The sequence below is a fragment of the Mytilus californianus genome, unplaced genomic scaffold, assembly GCF_021869535.1.
Source record: "Mytilus californianus isolate M0D057914Y unplaced genomic scaffold, xbMytCali1.0.p SCAF_17, whole genome shotgun sequence".
Classification (NCBI taxonomy): domain Eukaryota; kingdom Metazoa; phylum Mollusca; class Bivalvia; order Mytilida; family Mytilidae; genus Mytilus; species Mytilus californianus.
The window spans coordinates 7058551-7085849 of record NW_026262659.1 but is presented as its reverse complement, the minus strand read 5'-3'; the positions used below and the strand labels follow the sequence as shown (position 1 = coordinate 7085849).

The following is a 27299-nucleotide window of genomic DNA, read 5'->3' as shown; positions in this document are numbered from 1 at the left end:
TCTAGTCCTGTGATTAAGACTACCTGGAAATAGAGATCGTAGTTTTTTTTATTTTAAAGAAAGTCGACAAGTAAAAGAGCTTTGTCAAAATAACCAAAATCAGGGTTCATACAACTTTTTTGTTCCATTTTTCAATGACTTTTCAAGAAAGTTTTATGAAATTTCCATACCAAAAAAAAAACCCTAGCAAACCAAAGGGTCATCTCTGTTGCTGTTTTCGTAGAAATAAAATAAAAACATCTTTTAACAACCAATATTGACACAATATAGCAGACCAATCCGATATATCAACATATCTATGAATGACCCAGTATAGTTAAGATTAACAATGAATCGGGACCTACTTCTTAAGCCAAAAATAAAATTAAAATTGTTTGATGTTGCCACCTTCCCACCTAAAAATCAGCCTACCGGAAAATTTTATGACACAAATTGTTTCAATTTTTTTTTTTTAAACGTTTTTTCCCATGCTCTAGCGTCATTTTCTTGTCTAAAACATGTAACTTATGTTGTTGGCTAAATAAAAAAAAAATCTCTACCTACCTACCCAACCCTACAAGGCATGGGTAGGCCTTATCATATATTTTATGATGATCTACAGACTCAGTATAATAGAATTTATACAGGTTTCCAAATTATTTTAATATTCAAACAAAATTGTATGTCTTTGCTACTACCCATGAAATTAAAAAATAAACAACCTTTACCAAATGAAAATTGTTCTAAATTTCATGCACAATTACTACTTTCAATAAATACATAATCTATACTTTTTGTCAAACACATATAAAACAAGGGCTGTTCTACAAAAATATACATGGGACCTTGAGAAGGCATTTTAAATTCTTAACTATGGGTGGGTGTTTTTGTACTGTCAGTGAGAGAGTAAGAAAATTTCTAAAATTCCATGTGTAGATGGTTACCCCTTTTTCAAAGTGCCTTCCCTGGATACCATGTATGTTTAAATGGAACAGCCCAAATCTATTCTGCATCAATATAGAACAAAAATGTTGCATGGTAGATTGAAAGGTGCTCTCTCCCCAAGAACATCCATCCCTACAATTTTTGAAGGTATTTCTTTAGACATTAAAATAATCTATTGACATACACATTCCAAGATAACACCTTTCAATCCTATTGTATAACTTCTTCTGAACAATTCTCAATACTTCACCTTTGAGTCTCCATTCTTCTATCAAAACAGGCTATATATAATGTTTTTGTTTTTCGTTTTTATTTTTGTAAACACCAACTTGCAAAATTTAAACAAACCACTGTTTCATTTGTCTAACCCACTGAGTGCAAATTCCATGAAAGCTGGACAACAATTAACCGTTAAGCTTTAACAATATTTGATTTATGAAGTTTCTGAAATCAGGAAAATCTCAATGTTCGAAAGAATTATAAACCAATGAAATTTCTCACAATTGTGAAAGCTTTCTTCCGTGTTTATCTATTTTTAGCATGAAGTTTGATCATGTTTATATTATTAACATTCTACATTTATGTATTTCAATTCTAGAAAACAGACCAAATAAGGATGTTCTATTTTTTTTAAGGATTTTTCTCCCAACGATTAACCTTTTGAACATTGAGATGTGGATTTTTCTCCCAACGATTAACCTTTTGAACATTGAGATGTGGATTTTTCTCCCAAAGATTTACCTTTTGAACATTGAGATGTGGATTTTTCTCCCAAAGATTAACCTTTTGAACATTGAGATGTGGATTTTTCTCCCAACAATTAACCTTTTGAACATTGAGATGTGGATTTTTCTCCCAACGATTAACCTTTTGAACATTGAGATGTGGATTTTTCTCCCAAAGATTAACCTTTTGAACATTGAGATGTGGATTTTTCTCCCAACGATTAACTTTTTGAACATTGAGATGTGGATTTTTCTCCCTTTTATACATCAAGACAATAAGACAAGCATGTACCATGTACGGGAATTGCTTAATGTACCAACATGCACATCTTCAGTAACTTATCTAGGAATATGTTCTACCTTTTTAAACTAAAAGAGGATTTTCGAAACTATAACCTGTATCCTGTATGTGGACACAGACTGACAGGCGTAAATTAATATGTCCTTGACTTTCCTTTGCTGGGGCATTTTACTGCACTTTTAGCATACCTTCATTTCTTGTCTAACTTCAGCCATCTTTAAAACCCATGGATGTGTCCATATCCTCATCAGAGCCTGGTAATCAGAGAATAGTTTGGCTCCTTTAGATTTTCCCATGTCCCCAGGTCCAGAGTAACCACCTATTTCTAGATATTTACTGTACAGATCACACTGAACGTTAGCCAGTCTAACAGCTATCACATACTCTTGTTTGGGTGGCAAGTATTTTGTTAATGCAGAGTAATCTTTTCTCTGAAAGAAATAAATCAAGTTCAATATACAGGACATTAAAAAGTACAGAATTTTATTATTTTATTTTGCCATTTCCTAAAAGAAACAGATTGATATATCAAATGTAGATGCAGGTAAAATAGTATAGTCATTTTTAGAATTGCACTGAAAAACTTGAAATGCTCTATTAAAATTACCAATGATAATTTGGTTGTTTAATAGTTTTGTGTTAAATTCAAACACGAAATGTAATATCATTCAATAAATATTCACTTTAGTAAGCACTGCATTAAAAAAATATAAAAGAACGAAAAGACGGTCTACAAAACATATATCTCATAGAAATTTTCTACTTTCATTTTTTCTTTCTTTAATATGACTAAAAAGTACACATATCCTGCATCATATATATCCTGTACAATTATCACTTCTTCCATCTATTATTTGATAACTTTGTTGAACCTACTACTGTTGTCTGACATGACATAAATTCTGAATATTTTTAACAAGATATATAAAATTATATTGTGCTAATCTTAATATTTACAAGCACACATCATAATTCTGAAGGGATTATACATTTTTTAATCCTAGAATAATGGTGTATTTGTCAGTTTTACCATTGTCCAGCTATTAACATGTCTGTTTTTAAAACCTTGAAGTAAAGTTCGATTGACGAAAGTGATACATTCTGCCAGGTTGCTATTTCTTTTAAACCAACCTCTTTTCATTTGTGTTTAACCTTTCAAAAGAAGGTTTAATTGAAATGAAAGTCTTTCATATTTTAAATTTTCTCTGATTTAACTAATTATTACATTCAAACCTGCCTTGAAGACATCTCCATAAAGAAAATATCCCATAATAAACTAAGCTTTTAGTTATTCCTTTATTATTCCATGTTACATGTATTATACTGTCTAAAGAGCTGAATGGACAGCAAAAGTTTTATGAACAATGTGATTATTTTGAGTTGTCCTTTTTGGAATTTAAATAGTTAAAACTGTATCAAGGACTGCACTTGATTTCCAATATATATAATATGTCTGTGCTGTTTACCTGTACACATCCAGCTAATTTTTCATGAAGAATATGAGCTCGCCTCTTCATGAGTCTGACATCATGAGAACTAGAATCTGTACACTGACCATTAGTGATAGGATTAACAAAACGATTCAGAAACTCCTTCCTTGTTCCCAATAAGTTAGGTTTAACAAAGTTTACCATACAATGGTCTGCAAAAAAGAAATGATCATGAAAATATAAATAACTGAGCAAGAAGTTTATCATACAGTGGTCTGCAAAATAGAAATGATCATGAAAATATAAATAACTGTGCAAGAAATTTATCATACAGTGGTCTGCAAAATAGAAATGATCATGAAAATATAAATAACTGTGCAAGAAGTTTATCATACAGTGGTCTGCAAAATAGAAATGATCATGAAAATATAAATAACTGTAAAAGAAGTTTACCATACAATGGACTGGAAAAAAGAAAGAAGTTTTATTCAGTTGGTGTCAATTTTCAAGTATTGCAGTAACAGTTGACAAGTTATAGCACAGAAACTGTTGGCAGCAGCCTGCGGCACACTGTATTTCACCAAATTTCCCCCTCTGAAAACCAGAATAATAAAATAAGTGCAAAATTGTGGTTTACTTACATTCAACAAGATTATTTTGGAGTGGGGTACCAGTCAGTACAATTCGTCTTCTGGTTTTAATCTGCATCATAGCTTTGGATAGAGCTGATGCATCATTCTTTAGGATATGTCCCTCATCACACACAACAAAATCTGGACCTGTAATTATCATATAATCATTTAAAATGTGAACAAATGAAACTTGACACTGCAACTGTTATATTATCTTATTTAAACTCATCACATTAACTAAAACTTTCAACTGGTTCCCCCCTTCCCCCATATACATTGTATTTTGCCCAAAAACATAAAGCAAAACTTAAGGCACACAGAAGCTTATATCCCTCACATCGTATATGTGGTCATTTTTCTTTTTATGTAGATTGTATTTATCTGTGCAACGGAGGATACAATAACCTTTGGATTAATTATCATTTTGACCTTTAAATTTGCAATAAATAGTTTGGCAGAAGACTAAAATCTGCTTTAAAGTGGCAATTTTTTTTTTAAGAAAGTGAAGTTTAAGATGATGAGGAGCCAAAGCTTCAAGACGAGTAACAATTTTCTTTGACTGCGAAACCAAATATAGTGATAGAAAATATATCTTCATTACAAGATTTGCTTAGAGTTGATTACATTAGAGATTTTTTTATAATACTATATCATATGCAGGAGTTGTCTCTCTTCCAGAAGTTGCCCTTGGTATATTTAGTTTTTACATCAACAATTAAACATTGGTATCTTTGTGAACAGTACTCTGTAATGTCTTATACTTTTTCTCTTTTGTATCATTTTGTTCCAATCTGAGCTTTGTTTAATAAAGTATTTCTGATTACTATATGAACTTCTCACCTGGATCTACCAGAGTCTTTCTAAAGGATGCTTTTATTCTTTTGTTTTTACAATTACTGCCTTGAGACAAATTACGAAACATTTCATAGCCAATAATCATGATACCACCATCTTCGTGCCATTCCTCCAACATTTTAGCTCGGCTCTCATTCACCTTTACACTGGCCAGTTCATGAACCTACAACAGTTACAGAAATTTTAATCATTTTTATATAATTTGCATATCTATAAATACAGGTACTTGAATTAAATGGTAGCTTAAAATTTTGTTCCTTGGTTTACACTTGACCATGTTGCCAAATGATGATTGTTATCAATGGGGATTTCACTATGATATATCATGCACAATACACATTAATGAAATCATGGGGTTCTAAGAAAGTTAAAATTGAGAGAAAAATATAACAATTGTTTGGGTTGATAATTTCAAGGATTAAGCACCATTTTTTAAAGGTTATTAATGTATAAACCAATGAATATCATATATGTATTTTGTTTTATATAAAGCTTGTGCTTTTCTAAGACAAGTGCCTCAAGGATGGTAAGAAACAAACAGTGTTACCCTCTTAAAATATAGTTTTTGTTGTTGTTTTATATTGTGTTTTCGTCTTCTGAATTCTACATACCTCACACACTCCCTTGCATAAGAAATCAAATTCTACAATGGTAGGAAAGTACTTGGTAAGTTGGGATGTAATGACTGACTTTTTAAGGCCAATTTGGATATATTCTTCACCAGGAGAGACAAAGCAAAGCAAACAATATGATGCAGTAGTAAAAAAAAAAGGATTGATATGCTGTAGCAAAATGTCTCAGGAGTTGCTTTCACAAGGTGTCATTGTTACCATACTAAAATAAAGAGCTGCGCCATGAGTGCATGATACGCCCGTCGCTTTTTCAAAGAATACAGTTCCATAACTCCTCAATGTCATATCAGAAATTTATAAAAAAACTAAAAGGGATGTTATTTTAATAGATATAAACAATTCACCAAAGTTTAATGAATAAGGCTCAAAGCATTTTTGAGTCATTGTCCTAAAACTGGAAAATCCCCCTTTTTTAATGAATAAAACCCCATAACTCGGAAACGTAAAATCTAAAATTTATAAAAATCGAAAGGGAGCTCACGTCAATAGATATAAACAATTCACCAAAGTTTCATGCAAATTGGTTAAAGCATTTTTGAGTTATTGTACGACATGTAGACGACGGACGGATAGACAACGGTATACCATAATACGTCCCATAAATGGGCGTATAAAAATGGTCAAAGTCCCATAACTCCTGTAAAAATGGTAGAATCAAACTGACAGTACCGTAAGATCAAGAGAATATAAGATAATTAATACTATGCAAGCTTTCTGTCAAACAGTTTCTGTGTATTGATGTGTTACGGATGGATTGAAGTAGACCATTACCATATCTCTGACTTGCAGGGGGAAAAATCATTTCCATTTTTCTATGATCTATATATACTTCCTCCATTTCACCAATTTGACCCCCTTCCTAGCCTGACTTACATGCGATATCCATATATACTACCTATAGTTATCCCCTACCTATCCTGATTCACATGTGACCTCTCTATATATTAAGTACCTATTAAAGTTCACCTAAGTATTTGACCCCCTACATATTCTGATGTGACCTCTCTATATATATATGGTACCAACCTCAAGTTGAACTTCATTCTTTTCCAGCCACATTTTCACCTCATGCTGCCAGTTTAACACAGTATTCAATGGACAGACAATAAGGGCTGTACTGAATTCTGTCGTCTCATAATTACCCATCATTGTATGTAGGAATGCTATCACCTAAAGTATAGAGAAATACATAATGTATCAAAGTGTTACTTAAGCATTTATACATTCTGTATTCATATTCTTGTACCTTAACATTCATTTAAGGGCTATAAGTTGTATGGGAGGGGCACTCCATATCAATAATACAAGGTTAATGGGGTTGTTTACATCCTAGTACTTGTTTCTGCAATCAAGCCACTTCTCCTTATTTAGGGCTATTCCATTAAAATGTATGTGGGAGGGTAGGAAGGGACTTTCAAAATATCCCTACAACCAAGAACCATTTTGTAGATAATATTGCATAATGGTAATAGACGCATACTGAAAAAAGACCCATGACCCACATTCAATAATTAAACTTCCCTTCCTACCCTCCCACATACATTTTAATGGAATAGCCCTTATATATTTGGACAATTTCTGACACTCTAATTTCAAATAAAAATTGTATAGGTGATTGGTCTTGAAAAGTGCCTTCCAACCCCAAACTAACTGTAAACTCAATTCAGAAAATGCATTCCTCAGATCCATCCATTGACTATCAGATAGACAAAATCTTCAGTCCACCCATCCAATGGGCCAACACACTTTAATACCTCCACCCAGATTTTTAAACTTTTATAGAGTTTTCCTCAGACACATCAATTGGCCAGCAAATGGCCAAAACCTTCCACCCACCCATCCAATGGGCCAGTACACACTTAAAAACATTCCACCCACCCATCCAAAGAGAAAGTATACACTAAATAAAAACCTTCCACCCCATTTTTTAAACTTTGAACTTACAGATATAGTTTTACCAAGCCCCATGCAATAAGCCACTATACAACTAAAACTTTCCACACACAACTTTAAACTTTGAACTTACAGATAGAGTTTTACCAAGCCCCATGCAATGAGCCAGTATACAGCCAGCACCTTCAGTCTTGTCTTCTTTAAGCATCTTTAAACTTTCTACAGTACAGTTCCATAAAAACTCAACAGCTGTAAAATATCAAATATAGTTTTTATTTATAAAAAGCTGCCATGTTCATTAATTTTTTTGTTATAAATCAGGCTGTTGGTTTTCTTGTTTTCTTGTTTCGTATTTTGCCATGTCAGATCTTTAAACAGGTGTAATATGGTATTGGTTCTGCCCATTATTGAAGGTGGTACTGTGACCTGTGGCTGCTTAAATCCCCGTTATTTGGACTCTGGTGAATAATTAACTGGCAATCATAACTCATGTTCTTATTGTCGAGCCTTCGACTTTTGTCGAAAAAGCGAGACATAGCGATCCTACATTCCGTCGGCGTCATCGTCGTCGTCGGCGGCGTCCACAAATATTCACTCTGTGGTTAAAAGTTTTTGAAATTTTAATAACTTTCTTAAACTATCCTGGATTTCTACCAAACTTGGACAGAAGCTTGTTTATGATCATAAGATAATATTCAAAAGTAAATTTTGTTAAAAAAAAAAATCCATTTTTTCCGTATTTTACTTATAAATGGACTTAGTTTTTCTGCCAGGAAACATTACATTCACTCTGTGGTTAAAGTTTTTGAAATTTTAATAACTTTCTTAAACTATCCTGGATTTCTACCAAACTTAGAAAGAAGCTTGTTTATGATCATAAGATAGTATCCAGAAGTAAATTTTGTAAAAAAAAAATTCCATTTTTTCCGTATTTTACTTATAAATGGACTTAGTTTTTCTGCCAGTTAACATTACATTCACTCTGTGGTTAAAGTTTTTAAAATTTTAACAACTTTCTTAAACTATCATGGATTTGTACCAAACTTGGACAGAAGCTTGTTTATGATTAAAAGCTAGTATCCAGAAGTAAATTTTGTAAAAAAAAAATTCCAATTTTTCCGTATTTTACTTATAAATGGACTTAGTTTTTCTGCCAGTTAACATTACATTCACTCTGTGGTTAAAGTTTTTAAAATTTTAACAACTTTCTTAAACTATCATGGATTTGTACCAAACTTGGACAGAAGCTTGTTTATGATTAAAAGCTAGTATCTAGAAGGAAATTTTGTTCCATTTTTTCCGTATTTTACTTATAAATGGACTTAGTTTTTCTTCCAGTTAACATTACATACAGTCTGCAGTTTAAGTTTTTAAAACATTTATTAGATTCATAAACTATCCTGGATTTTTACCAAACTTGGACAGAAGCTACTTACAATCAAAAGATAGTATAGAGAGGAATATTTTTATTAATTTTTTTCCTCATTTTTGCTGAGCCTGTGATTAACAGCAAAAAGTAGGCGAGACACTGGGTTCCGCGGAACCCTTACGAATTTTTTTTATATGAAGTGTTTTTGTTCCAGAAATTAAAATTGCTATTGATTAGTTACAATTGAATGAGCCATACAATATGACCACTGAATACTTAAATAATTATTTTAACTCTTCCTTGTTAGTTACATAACCAAATGTGACCTATCACCAGATTTAACTTTACTATGAGGAACATAACAGGTGCCCCTAGGAGTAGGGAATCCATACTCTTTCTAAAAACATGATTTCACCCCTGTTTTTCTCAGTCTTTAGTTTTCTGTGTAAGGTTTTGTTGACTGTTATTTGTAATCTTTGACTTTTTTCTTTTGGCCATTGAATTGGCAGTCTTTCTTCCAGAAACATTTTTGATATCCCCCTTGGTATCTTCTTGCCCTTTAATTCTAGACTTTATTTCATTACCTTCCACCTGATGTGGTTTCAGTTTAGCCACAAGGTCTTGGTCTACTTCTAGTATAGGTTCGTTTGTTTCTTCCTCTCTCTCTAAAATCAGCTGTTTGGTGATGGGACATTTGGTTGGTGAAGACTCATCTACTTCCTGGATTATGTTGTTATACTGCAAATAATAAAAGTTTGTGTCAATAACACATGTAATATATTTTTACAGTACTACTGTAAATGCATAAGTTTAACAATGTTTATATTATTGGGAAAAATGTGACCAGAATGGTTTTGCAAAACATGCATTTTAAAAGATAATAGCATTATCTTTATGCAGAATTTTCTGTAATCCCAATAACTATTCTCGTACTTATGTCCATTTTTTAAAAATCACAAAAATAAATGCATGCAAAAATTTCTGAATTTACAGTATAATTTTCAGTTGAGAATTACTTAATGTACCTTTACAAACTATAATTCTGTATTTTTATTCTTCCGTGTGCTTATTTGTAGGTGTAATACCACCACTGATTTTCCCCTATTAGTCTTTGTTAAATTTTCACTTTCCAAAAAAATTTGTTTCAAATAAAGAAATACTCAGCATGAGTAAAGTTTTATCCTGTCCAGTACTATAGACAAAATTTCACATAACATTTCATTGCATATAAGAAAATAACCATCACTGGAAGTTAACCAATCAAATTTTCACCCCTTTTTTCCTGTGTACAAGCTTTAGTAACCATGGAACCTCAAGGTTCCAAAATATTCTATAGAAACACCAAATAAAAAAATAATGGTGCTTTGAAACACCCAAGATATAAGTTTATGACTCAGAAATTTTTTACTCCAATGAAATGAAGGATTAATTTTCTACAACTGTCAAATTCAAGGGAATATTTTTTTTCGACCCTTTTTCGTATGCAACCGGATGTGACGTACTATGATTTGGTGGTATTACACCTTATAAGTAAATTGACACCAACAGACTTACCTTTTTCTGTTTTTCAGTTATCCTAGCTCTCCTTTCCTCTTCAGCCCTAGAAGCAGCCTTGGTAGAGTCCTTGAGTTTTTTGTTAGACATTAACTTCCTGATATCCTTTCTCTTAGCTTTACTTGGTGATCCATCATCGTCTTCATCCTGGTCTTCCTCAGAGTCTTCCTCTCCTTTCTTTTTCCTTTTTCTTTTTTTCTACAAAAGTAATTTATGTTAAGGTAGCTTGTGTGTCTTAATGTTCGACAATAAATTTCTTTCCAATTTCAATATAAAAACTGGGGGTCACAGATCTTGTTTTTTCTTTAAAATACATTGTAATTAACGAAATCTGTTATCTTATATGGATTATATAGGGGAATCTTAAATTTTCCTTATTCAAAAAACATTAAACAATAGAATTGGTTAAAATTCAATGAGATAATTGCTTTTCATAAATATTTCCAAAATATCAAATGAAAATAGGGGATCATGGGCCTTATTTTCTTAAACAAAAACCAATCATTTAGAAAAGCTGACCAACCTTATTTTTCATCTCCTCCAATTCATCACTCTCAGCTTCTGTTTCATTCGCAGAGTCATCACCACCTTCGTCAGATGAATCTACTTTCTTTATCCGTTTTCTCTTCTTTCCTGTACCATCTTTCTTTTTCTGGTTTTTCTTGTTTTTCCCTTTTCCCTTTTTCCCCAGAGCAATGAATTTTTGGTCAGAATCAGAACTGTTATCTGATTTGTCTTCCGAAGAGCTTGCCTTCCTCTTCTTTCTACAGATAAACAATGTTAACAATCAACACACATAATATCAAGAGTTGTCTTCACTGTTCTGCCCAGCAACTGAGGGGTTAATTTTTTTTAGAACTTGACAGGATGGGACTAATCACAAAATGGGATATAACATGTTTGGGGGGAAATATCCCAAATCGGATATAAATTTACTGTGAAAATCTACTTTTATTTGTGTTCAATATTAAAATGTGTGTTTGTTTAGATCAATAATAGCAACTTTAGGTTTATGATTTTTCAAAAATCTGCAGAAGAGATTTTAGATTGATCCTTAAAACTCCAATTTCCAAGAGACCAATCTCCGAGGCTGAAATCGTATTTATTATCAGTCAAATCAGACTTTCTTTTCTTTTGGAGATGAGACAATTATCCTTTATTGAAAAATCTGATAGATAAGAATTCAACTTACTGTTTTTTATTGAGAGGTTGAAAATCTGATTCGCTGTCAGATAATTTAGCATCCAAAAGACTACTCCTCAATCTCTTTTTCTTTGGTGGAATTACTTCTTCTTCCTCTGTGTTACTGCCTGATTCTGTCTTTCCTTTCTTTTTATCACCTTTTTTCTTTTTCCTTGGTGACAGAACTATTTCTAATAACAAATAGTATTATTTAGTAAGCTTTATTTTACTGTATCACCAGTGTTTAAGCTGGGATTTTGAGGGCTTTCATCACTTTTGCCAGCTAAGACAACCAACCTTTCTTGGATAGCAGCTTAACATGATAGGACTAAGGTAGTTATTGCATAGGGTTAAATACATGAAAAAAACATGTGTACTTTCATTTACTTTTTTAGTATTTCATTAGTGTACAAATAAAAATATAACAATAAAGATTAGAACAAAACAGTTTTTCCTCCATTGATACATGTACATATTGTATGTTTTTGTTTTGATTTTAATATCTCAACATAATGGGACGAATATAATGAATCTACTGGTCAATGTTCCAGTCCTTATAATTAGCTTATGGTGTGTATATGCTACAGAATAGAGAAAATGTGCACAAAAAAATAAAAAGAATAAAGAAAAATGTGCAAAAAAAAAAAGGAAGAAGGGAGAATAATGGGTGCTTAAATATACAGAATAGAGAAAATTTGTATAAAGAATTAAAAATACAGAAAATATAAACCAAGCCTACGGTAAAATATTTTTGCATGAATAGAGTTTTTTTTTTAAAATCCTTACTTAACTGTTGTTTACATCATTATATTCCTCACAACTTCTTTCTGTGCATCATAATTGGAAATTAAAAAACAAAATTTTCAATGAGAATAGTACACTAAAATAGGATAATTCTTTCACTTTTTAAGGATGAAGATAGTGCATATCTTTAATTTTTCTAGAACTGAGAGGGGCAAGTCTATTTTCATATCTGATGACTTTCTTCAATTATTACTGGTCCCATTTATATCACAGTACCGTAGACGGCCTTGTATAGTTTGCACTGGTACATTGTACTCTATAGTCAGCACCCCTGTCTGGCAGGTTCAATTTTGGAGAATAAAACTGCGGACTATATAAGCCTGATTTCGGTATGTAGATATTTTTTTTTGCTGCAATTAGTTTTTACCCGAGTCACTACTGTCATCCACTACGTCTTCATCTTCATTTTCAGCACCACTGAGATCTTCTGTAGCATCATCATCATCTGCATCCATAGGGACCTTAAACATACAAATACACAGTTACATTAAGACAAGGCATTAAAGATGAATCAGAGAAGAGATTTTACCACACATTTGTCTGTCCAACGTCACGAACACCTTCAGTGGTTTTCTATTTTCACATCTTTGTAAGTCTGATTTAATATATTCACAAAACTTTTTTTATATTCTTGGCAGTTTAGAGATTGTTGAAGATGTATGATGACCTCTATGTGTCCTTGGTTTACCTTCTCTTTAACGTATTCACCACATCTTCTTTTATTTATACTAAATATCTAAATTTTTACAATATCATCTTGACCTTGATGTCTATATTACTTCATTTTGACCTGGAGTCTAAACTTATAAGCCTTTATTGCTACCATATGATCTGAATTTAAATGTTTCAATATCAATAATATAATCTGGATCTAAACAATCAAATATCTACAATATGATCTAGATCTAAACAATCAAATATCTACAATATGATCTGGATCTAAATGTTCAAATATCTACAATATGATCTGGACCTAAACAATCAAATATCTACAATATGATCTAGACCTAAATGTTTAAATATCTACAATATGATCTGGACCTAAACAATCAAATATCTACAATATGATCTAGACCTAAATGTTTAAAAATCTACAATATGATCTGGACCTAAACAATCAAATATCTACAATATGATCTAGACCTAAACAAACAAATATCTACAATATGATCTGGACCTAAACAATCAAATATCTACAATATGATCTGGACCTAAACAATCAAATATCTACAATATGATCTAGATCTAAACAATCAAATATCTACAATATGATCTGGATCTAAATGTTCAAATATCTACAATATGATCTGGACCTAAACAATCAAATATCTACAATATGATCTAGACCTAAATGTTTAAATATCTACAATATGATCTGGACCTAAACAATCAAATATCTACAATATGATCTGGACCTAAACAATCAAATATCTACAATATGATCTAGACCTAAATGTTTAAAAATCTACAATATGATCTGGACCTAAACAATCAAATATCTACAATATGATCTAGACCTAAACAAACAAATATCTACAATATGATCTGGACCTAAACAATCAAATATCTACAATATGATCTAGACCTAAATGTTTAAATATCTACAATATGATCTGGACATTAACATTCAAATATCTACAATATGATCTAGACCTAAACATTCAAATATCTACAATATGATCTGGACCAATATGTGTGAATCTCTTCAAATTCTTACCTCTTCATTTTCCTTGTCCTCCTCCTCCTCATCTTCCTCAACATTATCTTCCTCTGTTGAACTCAAATCATCTAAATCTGTGCCTTTCTTCTTTTCTGATAAAATATGTGTGGAAATGACAAAATTATAACTTTAACCGTGTTATTTATAAAGAGTTTATTATTATAAGACTTTTTTGTTAATTCCAACTGTTCTGTTCTCTGTTAGAGATTTCAGATTATAAGCTTGATATGTATCTTTGATGGGGTGCATATTTAAACATGCAAGTTCTTAATTATAAACCAGGTTCTTAATTATAAACCGGGTTGGTATCTTTGATGACATGTTATAACATACATGTACTATCAAATTATAAGCTTGATTGGTATATAACTTACATGTACTAAATTATGAGCTTGGTTGATATATTTGATTTCAGACTTTTTTTTTAACCCATTCATGTTCGTTTTCCAGAGTTCTCACTGAGGCAAGTTCATTCTAGACTCATGAAAATCTGTCTGGACTAATCATTTTCAAAACTGGTGAGTTCAAAGATGCATCAAGATTGTAAAATGTTTTATCAACTGAGCACATATTTCATCATTTAATAGTAAATGTTTTAAAAAAAATCTAAATTTGATGGCATTTCCTTGCTGTATTTTGTCATGGAGAGTGAAATAATAAATTATATAGCAATACATTTTTTTTCCTCACTGTTGGACTCGTCATGGCTTAAAATGGGACTCAACTTCAAAAATCCTGAGAGAGAACCCTGTTTTTATAATTAATCTCAGTCTATAAAAAATTCTACGGACACAGACTAACAATTTTACCTTTTATAGATTTTTCATCTTTCTTTTTTTCTGTCTTTTTTTCCTTTTTAGACTTTCCTTTGTCATCTTTTTCTTTTTTTCCTTTTTCTTTCTTTATCACAGGGTCTTTTTCCAACTTTTCGATTTCATCTTCAAGTTCATCATTAAAGTCAGATTCATCAGATCCTTTTCTCCTTTTATCTTTTTTTGCCTTTTTCTTTGCAGATCTTTCCCTTTCCTTTCTTTTATTCCTAAGGTCCTGGAATTTCTTTTTCTCTGCCGCTATAAATATAAATAGAAACATGGCTTTATGTGAATTCCTAACACACATTTTGAAAGTTAAGGTATATTTTACACCATGCACAATTCAAATTTATTTGTTTGAAATTTTTTATGTTTTTGTCTGTAATTTGATTTATACTCTTACCCTTTACATTTGGACAATCCTTTGGATCTCTTGGGTTTATTGATATTTGGTTGTAAGATTGCCTACAGGTAAACTAGTTCATCACTCAGAAAAATTGTTTCTTATGTTTAACCTGCTTTGCAGCAAATATGATTTACTTTGTCAAAATAATATTTAAGCAGATAAAAATAAAGTTTTAAAGCAAAAATTAGACAAAACCACATTGTTTACATACAAAAGAACAACTTGGGGACACATGACAGAAGTGTACACATATTTTATGCAATCCAACTCCATTGTAAGTTATTAAGCCATAATCAGGATGCAAAAAACAGGTTTTTTTTATATAGCAAAAGTAAAGTTCCAGTCAATGCATTAATGAGTTTGCCGACGTTCCACACTTCAAGGAATACTCCGTCAGTTGAGTTAACTGAACTCGTATCTAAGTATGGGATAATCACTTTCATGTTTTGTGACAAAATTCCATGCACTTGATCAACCATTGGTTGCATTGATTGGCTTGCACGCCTTTATTTACAAAAAAAAAAAAAAAAACTGAATCCAAAATGTTTTCGACTGTAGCAATTTTTTTTTTTTGAAAAGCATACTTTATACATACATATCTAAGATGTAAGTACATTATTACCTTTCTTGTCCGATCTTCTCGTTCTCCTTTCTGATTTAACATTAAAATCTGAATCTTTAGAATTATCAGAATCTTCATCATCACTTTCACTACCACTGCTTGAATCATCATCACTACTTTCATTCTTATTAATGGATTTGTCATCTTCCATTTTCCCATTCTTTTCAATGCTCTCTTTTTTTACCCTAGATTTTTCCTCTTCCTTTTTTTGCTTGCCCTCTTTTTTATCCTTGGATTTTTCCTCTTCCTTTTTTTGCTTACCCTCTTTTTTGTCCTTCGATTTTTCACCTTCCTTCTTTTCATTTTTTTGCTTGCCCTCTTTTTTATCCTTCGATTTTTCCTCTTCCTTATTCTCCTCTACAGCACCTGAAAGTTCCTGTAATTCCTGCAGTAATTCTAGATGTGCTGCATCATTTTCAGCTTCCGTTGATGACTCATAGTCAGATTCTTTGTCATTTTTCTTTTCTGACTTTTGAGGGACATCAGACTTGGTTTCATCTGATTTAGATTTTTTAGAGTCCTCTGATTCTTTGGATTGATCAGAGGTTTTGTCTTCTGATATCATTTCAACATTCTTATCTCCATTTGTTAAAGATTCCTCTTTTTTCTCATTTTTGTCTATATCATTTGATTTGTCTTTAACATCTTTACTATCAATACTTATTATATCACAACTTGCTGTATCTTTTTCAGAGTTATTGCCCTTGTCACTATCAGTTATTTCTTCCACTTCCATTCTGCTTTCGTCTGAATCTAACACAATCAAATCTTTTTCTGATGTACTTATCAATGAGCTGTTACCTCCAGTTAATTTAACTCCAGCAGTTTGTGATGTCTGAGATGGGACTGCAGGAGCTAGCATTTTAGATGCATTGGTCTGTACAATGTCAGTTCCAACAATACTCGATAACTGTCCAAGAAATAAATCCACTCCACTTTTCATACAAGTTATAGCAGTCATTCTTCCCTCGAAGGCAATATTAGATAAAGCATTGCTAGAACCCTGTACATTAATTCTGACAGATTTTAACAAGCTGAGTAATTCATTAGTTGACTGCATCAGCTGGTCAGTGATAAATGGTACATTTTTAGCCGTTACGTTGGTCCAGTTCAATGGATTTCTAGCCTGCTGACTAGGAGGAACAGAACTCATCATGGGTACATTGTGAGGTTTAGGCTGGACGTATACCAGCTGTTTAGCAGAACCCTTGGTTGGTTCTACGAAGATGATGTTCTGTTTTGCTGTATTATTATACATTGATTGAAGTGGTGCTAGAGTCTGTTTTGGATTAACAGCCTGTCTTACAAAGTTGGCAGATTTTGAAGTCCATGAAGTAGATGGATTGATAGCAGGGTATTTAATCATACCTGGTGCTGATAGAGAATTGGTCGATGGAATTTTAACCATGCCTGATGTACTTACTGAAGTCTCTTTAGACTTTGGTGTTGATGTTTTTGGTCCCATACCTGGAAATTTTATAACCAGTGATTTATTTGTTGTTGCCTTACTTTTATCCTCTTCTTTTGTTTTATCTTTACTGTCTGATTTACTACTTGATTTTTGTTTCTCAGCGTCTTTTTTCTTCTTTAATGATTCGTTGAGCTTTTCATATTCTTTGTTAATCATATCTAGCACAGAATTACATTGTTCTACCATGGCAGCAAGTGGTGCAGGATCGCACACATAACATTTGAATTTATCCGCTACAAAATAAGTGTAATAATGATTTAGTTTTTGTAGTTAAGGGCACTGTAGTACTGACATAGACTCTCTTACCCAGGGATGTCTTCTGTTTAATGTTTTGTGGACTATTTTTTTCCCTTTCCCCCCTTGGCCGTATATATGTTTAAATTTTTTAACTTGTGATTTTTAATGCCCTCTTTGAATCTTCTTAATGCCCTCATTAATGGTTTTTTGTTTGTTATAAATAGATATACTCTATAAAACAACAATTTTATATAAGTGATAGTTCTTTTCAAGAGGTTTAATAGAGCTATTTTAGTAAACAAAATCTCTTTCCATAACAAGTTAACTTAGCATTTTATCAGCTATACCTAAGCACCAATCAATATTTCTGATTTTTTTCATATCTGGAATAGCCAATATCTTGAATGAATGTGATGGTTTGTATATAAAATGTAGGTGCTGGAAATTCTTTTCTTTTATTCTATTAAATTTTCAGCCCTATTCAATATACCTGACCAGTGGCGGATCCAGAAATTTTCATAAGGGGGCCCACTGACTGCCCTCAGAGGGGGCCCGCTCCAGTCATGCTTCAGTGATTCCCTATATAATCAACCAAATTTTTCCCACAAAAAGGGGGGGCCCCGGGCCCCCTGGATCTGCCTATGCTGACAATTAACAAGCAAAAAAGAAACAGGATTTGCACAACTTTTATTTCTATCTCTGATCACTTATAGAGGCAATTATATCACTTACGGTTTCAGTGAACAAAAGTATTGGACAACCAACCCCTGGTTGAGATTTCAAAGGGTCTTCCCTGTGTCCCTAATATATTTTTATGGATCAGTATAAAGTAAGGCTATGTTGTATGATTGCCAGTGAGAATATATCAACCAGAGTCCAAATGACTTATTCTAAGATCACCATTATAAGTTGTATTATAGATCATAAATGCAAAGCAGTTTTTGTATAGATAACATACAATACTTACCATCCTTAACTTTTGAAAATTCAGCACGTCCAAGATTTCGTTTGATACAAGCTTGACAAAATGCATTATGACAATAATCACAACCAAACAAATTGCCACCTTCACTACACCAGCGGCAATATTCATCAAGTCCATCTTCATCTTGTTTTATTACACCACTTGTATGGAACTTGTAACATCTCTGTAAAAAAAAAACCAATATATAAATTCCTTCAACTCTCTAAAGATTCAAATTTCACTGATTCAGGTATTGGGTATTGACTATTATAATTCAAGTAAATAAATATTCATGCTTCATAAGCATTTCTCATTTTTTTATATAGATTAGACCGTTGGTTTTCCTGTTTGAATTGTTTTACACTAGTCATTATGGGGCCCTTTATAGCTTGCTGTTCGGTGTGAGCCAAGGCTCCGTGTTGAAGGCCGTACTTTGACCTATAATGGATTAAATTTTACACATTGACTTGGATGGAGAGTGTCTCATTGGCACTCATACCACAACTTCTTATATCTATTTACAACAACAAAAAGATTTTTTAATCGATTCTCGCATAGGTTCTGTTATTTAACGTACATTTGGTCCTGTAATATGTCAATAATGACTTTAGCCATTGTCAGATTGAATTTTTAACAATGTGTTTTAATAATGTATAAATATCCATAACTTTGAAAGGGGGGTTAAAATTGACTTGACAACATTCAATAATAATAAATCAACAGTATAAACCATAAAAAATTTGATACTGTAAATTCAGAAATTATTGCGATGTTTTTATTATTGCGAAAAATGCGACAGGGTTATAATCGCAATAATTTAAACTCGCATTTTGAAATTTTTTATATGAATTAAACAGAACTTTTCTCAATATCGCAAAAATTGAAATCGCATTTTAGTCTAAAATGACAAAGTCGCAATAATAAATGCACGCAATAATTTCTGAATTTACAGTATCTGGATATGAGAATCAGGATTGAGTTAATTATTAGAGTAACCTTAACAATGAAATCATTAAAAATCTTCCCATTGTGCTATTGACTTTAATGAACTACCCAATGGAAGGCATTAGTTTTGCAGGTTAACAGATTTTATTTGACTCTCAAGCATTTGTGAGTTCTTAACACAAGACAAGTCTATTACATTACTGTTAAGCTCACTGAGGTCAGAGATCATGGCTTCCAGATTTCTTACACCTTCTCCACAGAAACATTAGAACATGACTTATTTTGCATGTTCTTAATAAAACACAATGCATGTCTCTTTCCTGGCATATTGATCAGAACATGTGTAATGTTGCCTGTTAATAACTGTTGCGAGTTGTTAACGAAACACAATTCTCTTACCTGGCTTACAGATCAGAACATGTATAATGTTGCGTGTTCTTAAAAGGAACACATATCTCTTACCTTACATATAAGCACACTGAGTTCTGGGTGACGTCTTGCATCTCCTTTTTTACTTGTGTTGATCTGATCTCCACAAGCTGAACAGTTTACTGTGGCTAAATACCCAGTAGCCTCTGTAACAGGAATAATGAATATGTTAAAGGCAGAAGAATATTAGAGTATACATTTCTTGTGTAAGGAGCAACAACTGTATAGTAAGGAAAATATAGACTGAATTTTTTTTTCACTAATGAATTAAAGACAACCAGAACATTAAAAATTTCAAACAATACAATAATTTGTAAGGGTTATAATATGTAAGTATAAGTTGTCTAACTTAGTTAAAATTCATGTAAAATCTGTCTGTATCATGGAGGTTAAACTATCCGATATGAACTTTCATTTTTCAGGGTTCCTTTTAAATGTATGTAATATAATTGTAATCAACTTTATAGCTTAAAATTGCAGTTTTTTTATATTTGGTTTTCTTTCAATTTCTAAATCTGACAAAAACATATCTTTATTAAGTTGTGATCGTGTGATCATGATTAAATTTGGACAGAACAGATTAACAAACCTAAGACTTTCTTTTTGCTTGATGGGAATTCTGGACCTTTAAAGGCACTCTCTTCCACTGGTTCTGGTTCTACTACAACTGTACCTGCGTAGGACAATAAACCTTTACAAGAAATGGCCAAAGTATTGAATATAAAAATGTCAATATTTCATCATATTAAAACATACAATAAAGAAATTTTTGTTGAAAAAAATCCAACCTGCAATAAACTGCACAATATCTCTACTTGAGACACGCAGAGCATTTTCTGTTTTTAAACTTTACAGATGTTCCAGTTTTCTGACTATAACTCTAAAAAAGGTTTTGAACAATTTTCATGAAACTTTGGTGAATTGTTTTTATATATTGACATCAGTTACCTATCAATTTAAAAAAAAAATAATTAAGATTTGAGTATTGGGACATTATTCATAAATAAACAGCTGTGCCATGAGCGCATGATACGCCCGTCGCATTTTCAAAGAATAAAGTTCAATCACTTCTCAATGTCATATCAGAAATTTATGAAAATCGAAATGGAGCTTTTGTCAATAGATTTAAACAATTCACCATAGTTTCATGAGAACTGCTGAAAGCATTTTTGAGGTATTGTCCGAAAACTGGAAAATCCCCCCTTTTTTAATAAATAAAAACACCACAACTCCGAAACGTAAAATCTAAAATTTATAAAATTTGAAAGGGAGCTGACATCAATAGATATAAACAAATTCACTAAAGTTTCATGAGAACTGCTTAACGCATTTTGGAGTAATTGTCCGAAAACTGCCCCTTTTTTTAATGAATAATACCACATAACTCAGAAACGTAAAATCTAAAATTTATGAAAATGGAAAGGGAGCTCATGTCAATAAATATAAACAAATCACCACAATTTCTTGCAAATAGGTGAAAGCATTTTGGAGTTATTTTCCGAAAACAGGAAAATCCCCCTTTTTTTAATGAATAAAACCTCATAACTCGGAAACATAAAATCTGAAATTTATAAAAAACGAAAGGGAGCTCACGTCAATAGATATAAACAATTCACCAGATTTTTATGCTAATTGGTTAAAACATTTTTGAGGTTATGTCCGACATGTTGACGACGGACGGACAGACAGACGGATAACGGTATACCATAAATACGTCCCATAAGCGGGCATATAAAAAGGGTGGATTTTCCAGTTTTCGGACAATTACTAAAAAATGCTTTGAGCAGTTTTCATGAAACTTTGTAGGCTTGTTTATATCTACTGAAGTTAGCTCCCTTTCGTTTTTTTTTGGATAAATTTCTGATATGACATTGGGGAGTTATGGAACTTTCGAGCTGAAAGGGCTACAGGCGTATCATGCGCTCATGGTGCAGCTCTTTATTTTAGATCTCCTGATGATTCTTTTCTGTGTGCTACAAAGAACATGATATAAATGATTTTCATAACAATCTACCTTCAGGAAGGTCCTCTGGAATATCTTCATCTTTATTTTGGCTGTCTCCATTGGTCATACGACTGTCCTCGTCATTTGTACTGGTTATATCATCTTCTTCATCTGATAACACTTTTCTTGTTACCAGTGGTTTTCTAAAATCATCACAATGCTCAACTTTGTAGCATGGCATTAATTGACATTTCATAATCACAATTAAGATATTTGTTTAACATTTCAATGCAAAAGAATTATTTTACACAATCAAATTTCAAAAAATGTTTTGAAACAGAATATCTATTTATATTTGTAATTATCAATTGACTGGAACCAAAAATGTATAAGAGCAGATACATAACATTCACCCAACAGGTTTATAACTATAAATACTAGACATTGGTCAATCTCTTTGAAAATGTCTCTCATGTTTACAATGAACCTGGCTTGCATGGAAATAATTTTAGAAATAAATTATTTAGTTTGTCATGACAATATTTAGAGTATCACAAAAATGTAACTGTGCTGATGTTCCACACTTCAAATGATGCACTGTCAGATAATGAAACTTTCAACTATGAACTAGGTAAGAACAATATTAAGCATTTCAAAAAGACAAAATAATGATTTTTAAGGGCTTGTGACCAAATTCATTGTCCTTGATCGGCTTTTAATACTGTAGTTACAACATTGTACAAAGTCTAAAGAGATTCAATAAATGTCCTGCTGGCCTAATTCCATTTTTTTAGAACCGGTCCATACATGTACATATACATTTATATGTATCAATCAGAAGTCAATATTTTACATACTACTGGTGTATTTGTTTACAGATTAGTATTGATCAGATACATATACATCATTTAGTTTATATGTGTACACTTTTAGCATATATACATGTAGAAGACCTACATTTTTTGGTTGAACAAATCATCTCCCAAATACACTTTTAAGATTAGTTGCTGTTCATTCATAGCCTTTTATATAATCTATATTCTAACTTTTATTTAGTACGTACCTTCTTCTTGAAGATGACATCTGAAATAAAGAACATAACATAAATTAATTTTTATTTGCTTCAACAATATTTAATGCTGACTAGCTACTTTAAATTATGAAAGGAGTATTTGGCCTCAAATATTAAGTCCATTATTTCAACATGTACCAGATGAAAACTTTAAATTATAAAAGGAGTATTTGGCCTCAAATATTAAGTCCATTATTTCAACATGTACACGATGTACCAGATGAAAAGCCTAAGTGTTTCAAATCGATGCATAAACATGTGAGAAAATGAAGGAGACCTTGTCTACATGCAGTGTTTTCCCTAGGCTATTCAAGCATTGTGGTACCGCTACGCATAAATTTTGACCGCCATGTTTCGATCATTGCCGCAATGCATCCCGCTATGTGTGAAAATTATAACTGTGTAAAATATTTATTATCGATATTTTGAAAGTGAAGTGACAAGTGACAACACTCCACATGTGTTTTAAACTCATCCGACTGATCATTGGATGCATCACGTCGTGCGTGCCGGGATTTTACAACCTTCTTGATTAGTTGGTTATATATCAAAACTTTGGTTACATGATAGAAGTTGCCAGTTAGCTGATAAATAAATAGTCAGATTAATCTCCAATGCATATCTTTCTGTGCTTAATAAAAAGTTTCTTTTCCAGTATAAATTTCACCTTTAAAACGGGTGTTTGACATCGTTATTTTCTCGTTATTTTACTGTGATCATTAAAAAGTAGAAATTTAAAATTTGGTATAGTCTCCGGTATTATAAAATAAAACTAACGTAATTTACCGAGAATGGACAAAACTTTTGTTTTAATAAAGTTTCGCAGGTTTTTCATCAGCTATATTTACATCGATGAATTATTTTTTGATTGGTCACAACAATCAGTTATTTATAGATTAGTCGCGGTTGATTGATTATATCAAAGAAAACACATCACCGCCACCGGGCCGAGAACAAGACGTGTCTCATGAAATATTTAAGATTTGATAGAAAAACTTTCAAAACATATGTAGTTATTTACGGAAATATTGTTTTTAATAAACTTGTGTTGTTCTATTTTTATTTCAATGGGTCACATGAAGCTTAAGTGTAGCGGACTCATTTGCCGTTTTTTACCCAAGTGGGGCTAAATTTCTTTCACTTCGGCAAGATAGGATTTTAACAATTATGAAGCGTTATGAATAAATCGGACAGGGATGTATTAAAAAAAAATAGTTACAAATTGTCATGAAATAAAATGTCAGCTTAGCTTCCAAACAATGTCATCTGTATGTCCGTATGTCAGGTATTCTTCATTGACGACTTCTGTTATTAACGCAAATAAACTTTGTTTTATTGTTTCCTGTAAAATCTCTGTGAAGCAATGATGACATTCAAAGTTTTATTTAACAACTTGCTGTTGATGCTGAAACCATTCTATCAGCAAACTGAGGACACTGTTAGTGAAAAGTAAAATCACAAAAATACTGAACTCCGAGGAAAATTCAAAAAGGAAAGTCCCCAATCAAATGACAAAATCAAAAAAACAAACACATCAAACGAATGGATAACAACTGTCATATTCCTGACTTGGTACAGGCATTTTCTTATGTAGAAAATGGTGGATTGAACCTGGTTTTATAGCTAGCTAAACCTCTCACTTGTGTGACAGTGAAAGAATGTAAAGCCATGACATTTAGCTATATATATAGGCAGACAATGAACAAAGTTTCCAGTCTTTGAACTTTGTATCCTTGTCTGTCTAAGTATGCAGCAATTGGTCTTCTTTTGCCAGTTTCAACAGCTGATTGTGAAAGGTGTTTTTCATGCTTAAACAGAGTTAAAACACCTTTGAGAAAAAGACTATGCCAAAAAGTGCTGAATTGCTTAATGCATTTATCAATTGAAGGACCAAAGGAGGAAGATTTTGATTTTGAAAAATGTGTGGTGACCTTTGGAAAGTTGAAACAGAGGAAGATATCAACAAAATAATGTGTACATGGCATTAATTTGTAAATAACTATTGCAGACTGGATTATTTTTATTATTGTTTATAAAGTCTTTCATTAATTCCTCTCATCTGTAATAAATACTTTAAAGTTCCATGACTTATATGAATTGCTGTACCTATAATAAAACAATTAGATTGGTATATGGCTTTAAACATATAAATTATGTAGTGTAACTAATTCTGGAAAAAGAAGCATCGCGTGCCGCGTTGCAAATTCACCATTGACCCACCATGCATGAAAAATTTTCTAGGGAAGACACTGACATGTAACTTTTCTTATAATAAAGCATTAAGATTTACATCCCAAAATGGCCAAAAATGGATGTACATGTACAAGCAATTTTGGTGAAGGTTGACACAATCCTTTTGATTTAAATCACATTATAGCCTCTAAGAATCATTATCAATGATTACGATACTAAGAGTACAATGTTCAACAAACATAATGTTAACAACATTTTGTTTATACCCGCATTACCCCACCACCCATAATTTTTATTTCCACTTGTAACATAATTGCATAGAGGTTTAGCGCTATAAAACCAGGTTCAATCCACCATTTTCTACATTTGAAAATGCCTGTACCAAGTTAGGAATATGACAGTTGTTGTCCATTCGTTTGATGTGTTTTGTCATTTGATTTTGCTATGTGATTAGGGACTTTCCGATTGAATTTTCCTCGGAGTTCAGTATTTTTGTGATTTTACTTTTTTCCACCCCTATTACCCACAGTCATGACAGAAAAAATATCATGTGGTGTCCAACACTCCCAAAAATTTTCTCCAGGAATAGCCCAAAGGGAAATTAAAAATCATGAGATGTCACAATGTCTGAATGGCATTATATGGTTAAGACACAGAGAAAAACCCACCAGTTCCAAAAAGTGGTTAATGAGGAGTTAAAGATACAAACTGGATAAGATTCAGAGTCTAGAGAGATTTTCTGATTTGTGCAGCATCAGAATTTCTTATCAAGCCCAGTGACTTTGCCACCGCTCGTCAATAACTACCTTAGTGCTATTATGTTAAGGTACTACCCAAAAAAGTTCGCAAAAAATGACTAAAGCATCAAAATCCTAGCTTAAACAGACAAGTTTAATTAACTTTATGCAGGGATAACTATTAAAACTATGGGTTCTGAAAGGGAAATTTTTCTACTTTTCAATGTATGGAATGGTACTGTAGGCATTAAATTGGTTTGTTGAGGGTGTGGTAGTTGAAGGGATTAGGATAATTCTCTGAAAAAAGCAATGGCAAAGACCTTGATTAGCAAAGGGAAACAACCAATAATAATCAAAATCAATAAACAATTAAGATGTGCAAATGCATGGTTAAGATTCTGAGAAAGTTTAATTAAACTTAGGGGTTTCGGAGAATCAGAAACATGTACACATGAATTTTGTAGTTAGAGATCCAGACAAAGACGTCCATACTTACAAATGTGCATGTATGCCGAAGTATATTGTAAACTACAAAAATCTTTCAGATAAAGAAAAAAAATAGCAAGTGTAACAGTACTTCATGTGAGAAAGGTTATGTGAAAGTTTTTCTGATTTGACCTCGCATATAATTTCTTATCAAGCCTGCTTTACTCTTTTCAGGGATAATTTTAAAACTATGATTCTAAAAGGGAAATTTTTCTACCTTTCAATTCTTTTCACTTCCATTTTGGTGATGCCCAATATTACAGTAGAAAAATCAATAAAAAAAAAAAAAAAAAAAATCGGGAAAATTTCCCGAAATTTTCATTGTACTAATGAACTCAAAATTGTTAACTTTTTTTTTGTAACTTTTTTTAAGTCCCGCATTTGCGCAGAAATCTACTTCCTTCTTCTGGTCTCGTTTGTCATGAGACTTTGAGTGAAATATATATTTATCAGTCCAGTAAAATATACGAAGGAACACAATAACAATTTCATTTCTAATTATTCTTTGATATGAAAAAACGTTACCTGATGATAGCGTTTCTTTGTTTACATTGAATATGACGTCATAACTAAAATAACGTCACAACTAAAATCCCTAACAACAGGACCAAAATCGGAAACGTTACGGTATTTCCGTTTCTTTTTTAACAGATTTAGAACTTAAAATATATATGTTTGAATTAAAAAAAAAAATTTATATAGACTTCGTCCCCTTTCACAGGTAATGCCTGCCTCATATTATTGTTATTTAGCTATCTGTGACACTTAAACTTTTGACATTATAACAATCACGTTTCTTTAAATGGTGTCAAGATATTTTCTCTTGTGAAGTCAACTGACAGCATTTACAACAAACGTCTGTGATGTCCAGTAATGGCAGGTGAATAATGATAAGGTCCATAATGAAACTTATTCTTTTATCATATTGCCATAATTTGACAGTAATTTTACCTGCAAAT

At 32.0% G+C, this 27299-nt stretch overlaps 1 protein-coding gene across 3 annotated transcripts in view; it reads right to left on the bottom strand.

Annotated features, from left to right (window-relative positions):
* Positions 1-27299, bottom strand: part of LOC127726311 (transcriptional regulator ATRX-like) — a 64048-nt gene that overhangs the window by 35255 nt on the left and 1494 nt on the right. For all 3 annotated transcript variants that reach the window (XM_052233625.1, XM_052233627.1, XM_052233628.1), the window contains exons 2-20: positions 22916-22935; positions 21922-22055; positions 20497-20580; positions 19941-20053; positions 18537-18717; positions 15862-17565; positions 14831-15091; positions 14019-14113; positions 12669-12762; positions 11508-11688; positions 10839-11079; positions 10316-10513; positions 9346-9499; positions 7526-7641; positions 6526-6669; positions 4853-5030; positions 4022-4159; positions 3417-3592; positions 2139-2381 (exon numbers count right to left, since the gene is read on the bottom strand). In XM_052233625.1, the coding sequence (XP_052089585.1) occupies positions 2139-2381; positions 3417-3592; positions 4022-4159; positions 4853-5030; positions 6526-6669; positions 7526-7641; positions 9346-9499; positions 10316-10513; positions 10839-11079; positions 11508-11688; positions 12669-12762; positions 14019-14113; positions 14831-15091; positions 15862-17565; positions 18537-18717; positions 19941-20053; positions 20497-20580; positions 21922-22055; positions 22916-22935 (4455 nt within the window). The remainder of the gene's footprint in view (positions 1-2138; positions 2382-3416; positions 3593-4021; positions 4160-4852; positions 5031-6525; positions 6670-7525; positions 7642-9345; positions 9500-10315; positions 10514-10838; positions 11080-11507; positions 11689-12668; positions 12763-14018; positions 14114-14830; positions 15092-15861; positions 17566-18536; positions 18718-19940; positions 20054-20496; positions 20581-21921; positions 22056-22915; positions 22936-27299) is intronic.